At 36.2% G+C, this 12517-nt stretch overlaps 1 protein-coding gene across 7 annotated transcripts in view; it reads right to left on the reverse strand.

The window, feature by feature from the left end:
- Positions 1-12517, reverse strand: part of LOC129763045 (tensin-2) — a 518244-nt gene that overhangs the window by 320275 nt on the left and 185452 nt on the right. For all 7 annotated transcript variants that reach the window (XM_055761768.1, XM_055761769.1, XM_055761774.1 and 4 more), the window contains one exon: positions 2179-2649. In XM_055761768.1, the coding sequence (XP_055617743.1) occupies positions 2179-2244 (66 nt within the window). In that variant the 5' untranslated portion in view covers positions 2245-2649. The remainder of the gene's footprint in view (positions 1-2178; positions 2650-12517) is intronic.

Genomic DNA, 12517 nt, shown 5'->3' on the forward strand with positions numbered 1-12517 from the left:
TTCCTCTCTAAGGGGAGGCTGCCATACAAATGAAACACAAATTAGTTAACTCGAGAACTGATAAAGCAATTGGAGCCAAATTTAGGATGTGAGGGTTTTTGGGTACGAGAAATGTTTCTATGATGGTATGACACCCCTCCCTTCTCTGGAATGGAGAAGGGGTTCCATGAAAATAATACACATATTGCAACCAAACATGACAATTGAAAATTTCCGGAAAACTCTGAAGGAAAATGGGAAAATTTGAAAAATTCAATTCAATTCGCATGTGTCCATCTGATGTTTGCGGTAACGAAATTGATCTTCTTTCGAAAGTGGGAATGGGTTTTAATGTGATAAAACGCACTCCTATATCGTCTTCTGTCTATATAAAAAAATGGATCGCCGAATGTGTTGATAAGAGCAAAACTCGAGAAAGGAATTGTCCGACTTAGGTCTGTCTCCATTCTATCATATTTTCTGTATCAAACATTTATTCCACGTAACGGAGAAACATGTTAGTTGCAAGTGTATGAAAAATCTTGCACGAGAATTGTGTCTGAAAATAATTTGATATGATGTCGAATTTTGGTGGAAGTACTGAAATTTTATAGTAAAAAATAATTTTAAAGGGTAGATTAGAAGATCAATCAATGAACAATTCTGCGATTGGACCCATGAACATGCGCTTAGTAAGAAAACGTGGATGTGATAACAAAAATATATTTTAGACGGGACGAAGTTTTGCCGGGTCAGCTAGTATATATATAAAAATGAATTTCTGTCTGTCTGTCTGTCTGTCTGTGATTCTTATGGACTCGGAAACTACTGAACCGATCGATGTAAAAATTTGTATGTAGGGGTTTTTGGGGCATTTCGGCATAACTCGAGAATTAATCAAACAAACAAACCCGAATTTGGTATGAGAGGGTTTTTGGGTACGAGAAATGTTTCTATGATGGTATGATTATATGGATTGTTAGTCCATTTGATGTTTGAAATTGATTTTTGTTCGAAAGTGCAAATGGATTTTAATGTGATAAAAAACACTCCTATATTTTCTTCTATCTAGATAAATTAAAATGGATCGCCGAATGTGTTGACAAGAGCAATACTCGAAGAAAGAATTATTCGATTTAGGGCTATCTTTATTCTATCATATTTTCTGTATCAAATATTATTCGATGTAACGAAGAAACATGTTATTTGCAAGTGATTGAAACATATTGAACGAGAATTGTGTCTGAAAATAATCTGATATTATTATTTTTTATTAAAAGTAAATTGTAAAAGGTCAATTAGAAGATGAATCAATGAACAGTTCTGCGATTGGACCCATGATCGTAAGTAAGAAAACGTGAATGTTTGGAGGTATTGATAACAAAAAATAAATTGTGGGCGGGACGAAGCTTGCCGGGTCAGCTAGTCACTATTATAAATAAGCAAAATATGGAGGCTCCAAAGACATAGCACCATGCTATTCCCAAAATCCAGCTAATCACGTGAGACACTCTAGTGATTACGACCGTTTCGTAATGCACTCGTTCTGCTGCTCACTATGTGCCGCATTTCACACTCAGTTCACGGAACGAAACCATGAACCGAACAAGAGAGCGGGGTCCACCTACTTCCCAAATACGTTCCCCAGACTGTTTAAATTCACACTTCGACATAATGGTGTGTCCGTTCGGTCTTATCTGCGAATGTTCATCAGTTGTTTCCATCATTGAATATAATACGGAAAAAAAGTATGCTGCCGTTCCCGTTGCAATGGGCGGAAATAATTTATTCTGTTGACGATAATTATTACGTATGTCGGAATGTTGGGCTGTCGTGTGCTTGGCTGTCAACCCCCCGATCCAGCAAATTTAACGGCTTGTGTTTGGATTATTGCAGCCTTTCTTTAATTTTGAGGTGGTTTTCGTACCGGAAATAGGTTTTCTCCATACTTATTAAATCATCACTTTTCGTGCTTTTGTGCACAAACCCACACACAAGGAGGATAGGAGGCGAAACCATTCGAAAAACGGTGCCCCCGATCAGCGCGCTATTAATTTGCATCATAATCCTAATGAAGCTATCAGCAGTTTCGCCTTCCGCGTGCAGATGAGGTACAGGTTATGTGTCTAAAAGAACGATCGAACGAGTGTACTGCAAAAAAACGAACTCCAACCGCACACGGTCAACGCCGAAACTTACCTTGAGTATGGGGCTGCTAATTTGCGGGCGTTTCTTTTCCTTGGAACAGAGACAGCCCCAAGGCATCTTACGGTGCGGGAAGACTTTGGTGGGCCAGTGTGGAAGTATTATGGGAGGCGGTGCCGAAAGCACGCACTTGTGTTATGTTTGGTTTTACTGGGACTGCTTGTTGGTCCGTTTTGCTTTTTCACTTCTTCTTCTTCTTCTTCTTCTTCTTCTTCTGGGAACCACTAATCAACGACGAGGTTACGACGAGGGTTGATTTATTTTAGTGGGTCACCAGGCTTTCGCTACCCGGCGGTTGATGCATTTTATAGTATCGCAAGTTCATTTTTTCTGCAATCGTCGGAATTTCAGGGAATCATGGATGAGATATATTTTTTTCTGTTACACTTGACGTTCGATTTTCACGGAGTTCTTCAATGCATTACACTTATTATCACAATTTTGTTCATTTTGTTTTCACTAGGTCTGGAAAAGAGAAAAGAAAAAAGCGATTATGTTAGCTATTTTTTACAATAAGGTGCTTTTACAGTTGTTTTCTGCGGTTCATAAATAACTTCTTCTCGCATTTGAGAATCTGATTTCGAAAACATTATTTGGAATTATGAAATACAATATGTTGCGAATTTATCAACAATACGCTTTATTTTGAAGATGGTAACACAACGTATTTGAAGGCGTTTTAATAAGTTCCAGAATAAAGTACATTTCACTGGGTTGAAGTGTAAACAACCAATATTTTTATCGAATTTAAAATGTCGAAACCGGAAAACGTCAACGACGAGTTCTGTTGCAGTATTTATTCTCAAGAAAAATGCAACTGATAAGTAATAAGTAGTAACTACAAAAATAAGCTTAATCGGTAAGCATTTGTGAAAAGTGGTTCAAACGATGCAGAAGCAATAATATGGATTTGGATGATAAATAGAATGGAAAGTCACCGAAAAATATCCATGGAATAATTCTGTAAATTTTCTGAAAAAATATGTACAGTGTCAGACAAAACAATAAGACCAACGCTCATCAAATCATTTAAAGCTGCGATACTCATAATAGAATCAATAAATTCAATGGTTTTAATCGTGGGGAACTTCTTTATTATGATCATAAAAGAAACAATACAGTTTAAAAGTGTTTAGAACGTTGTAAAAAATTGCCCTTCTAGCAAACAAAAGGATAAACAAAAATAAGCGACAAAAAAATAGGACCAACTATCACTTTCTTTGGCAAAGTGTTCTTTTTGATCCCAATCGTTAGTATTTGGTGGTATAACCATTGTTCCGGATAACTTCACGTACTCTCCGCGGCATAGACTCAACAAGGCTTCGACATGTGGTGACAGGAATAGCGTACCATGCTTCCTGGATTGTGGCCCACAGTTCTTCCTTATTCTTCGATTTCGCAGGACTGATGGACTTCTTAACGATCTGCCATAGGTTCTCGATTGGATTGAGATCAGGTGACTGTGCCGGCCACGGCATAACGTCAATTTTGTTATCTGCAAACCTTTTTTTGACCGATCGGGCAGTATGCTTCGGGTCATTATCTTGCATAAACTGCAACTTCAGCGGCATTTCCCATTCCGCATGTGGCAGCATTACAGTTCTCAATATCTCAGCATAGAGGTACTGATCCATTATCGATTTTATCCAAAAAATTGGACCAACCCCGTACCACAAAAACATCCCCAGATCATAGTATTTCCTCCCCCATGTTTGAATGTTTTAATTGTGTACTGAGGCTTGAAACCAGAGTCCATAGGACAGCGAACCCAGCATTTTCCATCGGATCCAATCAAATTCACTCTTGTTACATCAGACCATAGTATATTCCGCCATTTCTTACCATTCTCGGGTCCAATCCAGTCTAGATGTTCTTTGGCGAATTTCAGTCGAACTTGAAGATGCTTACGTGTGAGCATAGGAACTTTGATTGGACTCCTACCGACGAGTTGCTTCTCAACAAGCCGTCTCTGAATTGTTCTGGAACTCACTGGCAAGCTCAGTTCATCCCTGATCTTCAACGCTGCCTTGAACGGTTCAATATTTGACAACCGTTTGATCCTTATTTATGGTTTTCCGGGGACGTCCAGTTGCAATACGAGGTTTTTGGGTCGCGAAGAGCATTGAGAACAAATGTTTTTGATCTACCAAGAAAGGCTGCAATCTCTCGTTGAGTTTTACCATGCTTGGATATTTGCCTGATTACTGCTCGCTGAGTTTCCGTGCAGTGATAGCTCCGGCCCATTTTGTTTCAAATTATATCTGGAATTTAAGATCAAGCACACGTTTTTGACTGTTAACATCACTAATTTTATTAAAACACTTCGAAAAAAGACTTGCTTTAGGAATAAAATCGCAATACCCGGTAGAATTCAAGATTGGTCTTATTTTTTTGTCGCGCGGTTATTGATGCTTTCGCAGCTTTCGACGCGTTGTAATCGAAATGATTGTTTCCGGAGGCTTGAAGTGTGTGTATCATTTTGTCATAGTGGTACACGTGCTCGCCACGAGGTGTCGCATGAACATAATTCAAATTGACGGTTAAAAGGCTTGATTGAAGATTTCATTACACTGTGGTCTTATTGTTTTGTCCGACACTGTATATCTGAATTTTTAGTAAAAAAAAATCTGTATCGAAAAATCAAGGGAACAAAATTAAAATAAATTTTTTAATGTCATTTTGAATGTATTCTTCTTATTTATATGTTGAAAACACTCCTATACTCGCGCATTGGTCTGTCAGACCGAGAAATCACTAATTCGTTCATTTCTCAGAAAATATCAATACTACGACTTTGCGATTCTCTCTAGCTTCGTTATTCGTTCGTCATCGTTTAGCTTATCGCATATGTTGGTACAAAGGGGATGTGTGTCACTTTTTTTACACTTTATGTCTGAGACACCGACGCGAGTATAGGAGTAACTTTTTTGAGCAAGTGCCTTTTTTCATATTCTATAATATTGTTGAATGAAATGTATAAATTAATGTTAGTGGCGTGGAATATTTATAGAATATAATGCATAAGATCATTACCTGTCTATTCTTGTTTGATTTCAGGTCCTTCTGTCATTGGATTGAACGGATCCATATATTAACTATTCGTCGATATATTCGTCGTTAGATTCATACGTTCAAAGGCAAAATATAAATGTTTGACTTTCGTATAGTTATTCGCTAAATATAATGGTCATACATATACACACTTGTAGATTTTCACTTGTGAAAACTTGTAAACTTGTAAACAGTAAACTATAAACTAATAGGTGGTTTATGGTAATTTTTAACAGTTACCGTTTCAGGGATATTTTTTTATAATGAGAGTATCAACAAGAAAACAAGAAAAAGAAAAGGAAGTTCCTAGAAATCCTTTTATATCATCTTTTTATGCCCCATCTAAAAATGGCATTAATTCTTAGTTTACCAAGAATACAGAGACAAAGAATATTAGAAATATGCAAACTTTATATTCCAAAACCTTTATTATCTGATAGTTATCTAGAAGGTCGTTATACATTCTTCTCTTCGATAAAAGACCAAAAAAAACACGCAACAACTGCATGAAATGTAAAAATTATGTTTGTTTCGAGCATGCAGTTATGCTATGTTCTGATTGTCACTCCAATGAAACGACAATCGATTATTACATTTTTATGTTATTTTATAGCTCTTTACACTTCCATGAATTATATTCAGTTGTTTACTTCTTATTAATAACAGTGAAAAATTCGAATTTCGTTATTGGCGTTGGAGTATCAAAAATTACTCTGTTTTGAGGAGGCTGAACTAGATGGCCATTAAAACATAATAAAGACGAAGAAAACATATTTTTTGGAGTTTTTTCATTTAATCGTACCCTCTTCTTCAAATAAATGCCAATAAAGCCTGAAAAATACACAATGGCAACATTACAGAGAAGTTTCGGTCTGTGACACCGTGCGCGAGTATACGTGTAATGATTTTGCACGCGAGTACAGGAGGGTTAAAGTCAAGAAAAAAAAAACGGGTCTAATTGTTCTTTATCGCAAACAAATGACCCGTATTTTTTTTCATTTTTTCATTAGGGTCACCATTTTCGTTTTAGGGTGGTTCGAAAAAGCAAATAAAAAAATCAGTTCATTCACATTTTTTTCCAAAAATGACTTTTTCAAAAAAATCATTACTTTTGAACTGCTGGACCGATTCCAATGATCCACATATCAAATTAAAGCCAATCACTTCGTTTTACTAGGAAAAATACTTCAGTTGCAGAAAATTAAAATTTCGTTTCCGTTATTATTGATTGTATTGGTTTCTTATGGTTTTCATGGTCTCGGGACCAAAGGCGCTATATATATTTTTTATATTTTTTCTAGAAAGCTGATGATTTTTTATATAAAATATCTCAAAATTAGAGATATGTTCTTTTCCGTTTTTGAGTTATGGCTTTTCAAATTTAACCGATGTTCCAAAAATTCATGTTTTACCTTCATCCCAAAAATGACATTTTTCAAAAATTCATAACTTTTGAGCTACTGTACCGATTCAGATGATTGACATACCAAATTAAAGCACTTTAGCTAGTTCTCTTTGAAAAATTCCACACTAGTGAATACATTGGATTCTAGTTGCATAGATCCAGTATAGTCTCATAGAAATATTGAACGAATACTAAAAACATGTTAACTTTTAAAAATCATGAACTAAAAACGAAAAGAACAGATCTCTGATTTTTGGATACATTATGTAAAAAAACTCAGCTATCAAGAAAAAAATATAAAAAAATATAGTGCCCTTGGTCCCGAAACCATGTGAACTATAAAAAACAGATACAATCAATAATCACGAAAACAAAATTCATTTTCTCCGAATGTGATATTTTTCCAAAGAAGTCTAGCTTATAGGCTTTATTTTGATAAGTGGATTATATAAATCGGTTAAGTAGTTCAAAAGTTATGAATTTTTGAGAATAGAAAATTCCGAACTATTGATTAATTTTGAAAAAAACCATAACTTAAAAAAAGGACACATCTCTGATTTTGAGATAATTTACATAAAAAAATCCTCAGCTTTCTAGAAAAAATATAAGAAATATAGCACCCTTAGTCCCGAGGCCATGGAAACTATAAAAAACAAATACAATATCAAAAACAACGGAAACATTTGAGCATTTGAATTTTCTGCAGCTAAAGTATTTTTCCTAAAGAGAAGAAGAGATTGACATTAATTTGATATGTCGATCATTAGAATCGGTCCGGTAGTTCAAAACAGATTTTTTGAAAAAAAAAATATTTTAGGAAAAAGTGGTTTTTCGAAGCACCCTAAATCGGAAATGGTCACTCTAACCAAAAATAAAAAAATACGGATCTGATTGTTTGCTACCACTTTTCCCGAAAATCGCACTGCAACTATCGAGCGTGTTGGTTCCTAAGCGGTTCAGTTGTTCGACTAGAGGTCGTCGTAGAGGTAATATATATGTGTCAGAGGTATATTTGTGCAATATTTCAAATATGACTTATTTCAAGAAGAAATTTAACCTCTCAACGTTGAGGTGTAATTTAAGTGGTTATTACATGTACAGTGATCGTGATTTTTGAAGATTTTGCTTGAATTTTCACCAAAAATTGTTTATATCGATATTGCAGCCAAATTAAGAAAGATAGAAGTTCGGTGTCAAAGAAAAAAAATTGTATGGCGGTTAGAGAGCTTCAATTTAATTCATAGAAACAATCTAGTTTAATATAAATTTTTAGGATAAATTAATAATAACACATTAAAAATTATTAACTTTCGAGATTTTCACTTCCAAAATGTTATAAAAATCCACTAAAGTAGATGTTCCACTATTATATCCTGTACAAAATTTCCTCATCTTTGAAATGATAGCAACAGAATCATATACCGTAGCGTACTTTGTAATGTAGAGCCAGTTTGAGGCAACAAAGTTCGGAGCAAAAAAGTTCAATAACTCTGTCATTGTTGATATTCGAACATATGCGTAGAAGGATTTTGTTCATCAAATTCGATCGTCTATCACTTCCTGAGAGAGTTTGGATAAATTTATTTTTTTCATGTGAGAAAGGTATTTTCTGACTTTAAGGGGATGAATCAAAAATCAAATTCCACTTTTATATTCAAAAAACAAAAAATACATGCAAAAAAAACAATAAAAAAAATTTGTTTGACTCGATTATATACAGGATTCGACTATATACAGTGAAAAGAAATCAGAAACTGTATATAATCGAGTCCGCGCTGTTTATGGTTTTGTTAAATTTTGCCTTCAAATTGTTTGTCAATTTCGTCTTTGAAGCTCCTCCTTGAGTCGATACATAGTGCCAACTGATTTCCGGACTTTGTTTTGTTGGCATTGTAAAGCGGAAATATTAGCTCAACACGCTGATGAATATTATCAAAAAGTGAAACAAACAAACTTAGTAATGGATACAAAAATTTCTCATCACGCCTTTTGACTTCCAACTGCTGGGTTCAAGTTATATCTGAGTCACTCAATTTTGCCCCATAAGATTTGTCTTGAGCAGCCTGAATTCGTTATCCAAGCCTTGTCTATAACCTGCTTTAACGAATTAAGGAAATTGGCGCATCAAATCATTAGGGCTACCAACGACGAAATTTTGAGGGTTTCTCAGTGTTGATAATTGAAATCAACTCGCTTTCAAATCTGTTTCACGAATTTTATATAGAAGTCACGACCAGAGATGCCAACGTTCCTGATTTTTCAGGATTTCCCAGACTTTTTAGCACGCTCCCTAATATCCTGACGAACACTCAATTTATCCTGATTTTCCTGAAATGATCCCGATTTTTCCTGATTTTTGTACTTTTTACATTATTCGTAATAAATATACTGGTTTCTATGCCAAAGTTTTCTTTCATCATAGTTCTCCGGTTCACACATGTATATATCATACATTAAGTTAAATTCTTTACTTTTTAAACCATGATTTAAACCATGCTTAATAATTCTTTTACATATCCGATCTTCGCCCGATAGAAGATATACTTTGCTTCTGGTGAGATTTGGAATGAATTCTGTCTTATGAGCTACTACCAAGCAACCTGTTTCTCATATGTATGGCTCGCAGCAGTCTTCGACGAGGAAGCAAACATGTTCTGGGAGGATAGAATTTTTAAGCTGTGTGAAAGATGGTGAAGGATTGTGAAACAGAACTATGGATATAAAATTAAATTATAACGCTTTGATTGAAAATGATGTTTTTGTTTTCCCAAAAATCGACATTAACTTTTTGGACAACCCAATATGAGCTGTCCTGATTTATCCTGATTTTTATTTTCATTCTCCCTGATTTTTTAAAATTATAGTTGGCAACCCAAATCGAGTTAAAGGTCAGCTTCCTAGCTGCGTCCAATCCTTTTTCAGCTTCTTCTATATGTGCAATTGACGTTATTTATCAGCGTTAAGCAACAGCGCAATCGGTTTAGTCATAGGATGGTTCAAATCGGTCAATATTTTAGGCTGTCAAAAAAGTCCTGCGGTATTTTTTTTGAATTTTCATTTGTTCATAAAATTAGTTACAATCATCTGTTTTAAGTCAAATATGCGCCGTTTTGTTCGATGATTTGTTCCCAACGAGATGCCAACTTCATAATACCCCTGTTATAGAAGCTCGCTTCCTTATTGACAAAAAACTCGGATTGCCAATTTTCACAGGCCTCTTTTGTGGCTAACTTCTGACTACCTAGCTCGTTCGCTGTTGTATAACTGAATTTTGCAATAAATTAAGTGACAGATGGAATTACGTTGAACTGTTCTAAACCACACATATACACACTCGACCTATTATAAGAGTTGATAAAACTGAAATAAAAAAGACCAGTCTTGAATTGAAATTACCTGATGTATATCTTACTTCACGACGGGAAAGAAAAATAAGGAATTATCGGTTGAGTGCGACGAAACATAACATTTTTGGCGACGAGGAAACCCCTATAATAAAAGTAAATGCCAAAACCAGAAGAAAGCAATAATGATACACTAGATGAGAGTGTAGTTCTTATTGAACAACAGGAATTGTTGGAAAAACGCAATTCATCCGAGGAGAATTATTCTAACGAAGACCCAGACGAGAACGCGAGTGTAAACTCGGAACACGAAAATTCCGAAGACGAGAAGGATACCATGGCCATAATACCGGTGGAAGCAATTGAAATTTTCTCCGTAAATCCTGCGGACTGGGATGTGTATAAAAGGCGACTATGCAGTATCTTCACAAACTATGGCGTCACCGATACAAAGAAGATGGCGTCGTATGTTTTAATGAAGCTAGATCAGGAAACGTTCCGACTGCTGAATAATTTAAGCTACCCTGAAGAAATCTCCACGAAATCATACGACGACATTGTTAAAATTCTTGACCAGCTATATGGACGAAAAGTATCTGTGTTTGCTGAGCGTGTGAAGTTCTATGAAGTACATCAGATGGAAGGAGAAAAGGTTAATGAGTACCACTGTCGTATTAGAGGTGCTGCGGCTACTTGTGAGTTTGGAAACAATTTATTGTTCGCCATAAGAGATAAATTCATCACTGAACTGCGAAAAGGTGCTATATTGGATCGATTGATGGAGGAAAAAGCTGACATCAAGATTAACGAAGCGGTGGGGATTGCAGAAAGGAAGGAGTTGCAGCAGCAGTAAGAAGTCCGAGCCGAGTCTTTTAACTATGTGGGCCGAAAATCACCCGCAAAAACACGAAGACCACCAATAATAATGTGTAAGGTATGCGGGATGCAGAATCATCGCTCAGAAGATTGTTTCTACAAGGACCGTAAATGTGACATATGTCACTATAAAGGTCATCTGAAAGCTGTATGTCGTAAGAAGCCGAGTGAACGCAGATTTCGAAATAATTTCATCACAGATGGCAGCACTAAAGATGAAGAAGATGAAGCGTCGGATAATGGTGAATTCTCAGTGGGGACAGCAACCTTGTGTAATTTGAACATGAAACCTTATATGCTGTCACTAGATAGTAGAGACAAAAACCCAATTGTTCGAGCAGTAAAGCTGAAGGGTCACAATCTGCAATTTGAGCTGGATACAGGAAGTCCGGTAAGCTGCATCTCTATGGAGTTATATAAGAGAGTGTTTGGACATCATGAGCTGAGTCCTACCGATCTGACTTTATTCGGCTACACGGGAGAAAAAATTAAACCAGATGGAAAACTTCAAGTTCAAATGCAGGTGGAAGGAATCACGATGAACCTAGAAATTTATGTAATGACAGGCGACGGACCACCTCTATTGGAGCGAGATTATGTCCGGAAGGCAAATTTGTTACTGAATATGAATACTGATGGAGATCTAAATAAAATATTGAAAAAGTATTCGGAGCTTTTCAACGACATACCAGTATGTTATCGATATGGAAAAGTGGAGTTGCGTTTGAAGTCGAATGTGTGTCCAGTTTTTCGTCGACCACGACAGGTTGCTCACAGTTTGAAGGAAAAACTCGATGCCCAGTTAGACTTTCTCGAGAAAAAGAACCATCACACGAATAACTACGAGTGATTGGGGAACTCCGTTAGTTCCCATACTCAAAGCTGATGGACGGTGCGAATTTGTGGGGATTATAATAGATTCCTCGAGGATTGCAAGCATCCAATTCCCAGAATTGACGAGTTGCTATCCCAGTTACAAGGCGGGTACAAATTTTCGAAAATTGATCTACGCGATGCCTATAACCAACTAGAGCTAACTGATGGGTCAAAGCAAATATGTAGTTGGAGTACGCATCGAGGAATCTATCAGGTAAACAAAATGCCATTTGGCATAACCCCAGGTACTTCTATATTTCAAGGGATTATAGAACAACTTCTGTAAGGCGTAGAGGGTGTCATTGTCTTCATCGACGACATAATGGTGACTGGAAAAAAGGGAGCAACTGAAGACGAAAAGTTGGCCAACCACTAGGAGAACATCGAAAAAGTTCTTCAAATACTCTCAGATGCGGGATTGAAGGTAAAAAAGGAGAAATGCGAGTTTCTAAGAGACAAAATCTCATATTTGGGATTCACCATTGACCACAAGGGTCTACATAAATCGTATCAAATGGAGCATAAAATCATTAACCTCGACGAACCGACGAACGTTCATGAAGTGAGGAGGCGTATGGGAATCGTTTTATTCTATTCTCGATTCATCCCGCATATGGCTACAATAATGGATCCTATATACGCACTTACTCGTACAAAAGCAAATCGCGAAAAATTTCAGTGGACCGAGGACTGTAGGTCAGCTTGGAAGAAAATTGTTAATGTTATAAAAGGAGATCTGGCTTTAGCGCATTTCGATCAACGATTACCTACCCTATTATGG

Source organism: Toxorhynchites rutilus, chromosome 1, assembly GCF_029784135.1.
Source record: "Toxorhynchites rutilus septentrionalis strain SRP chromosome 1, ASM2978413v1, whole genome shotgun sequence".
NCBI lineage: Eukaryota > Metazoa > Arthropoda > Insecta > Diptera > Culicidae > Toxorhynchites > Toxorhynchites rutilus.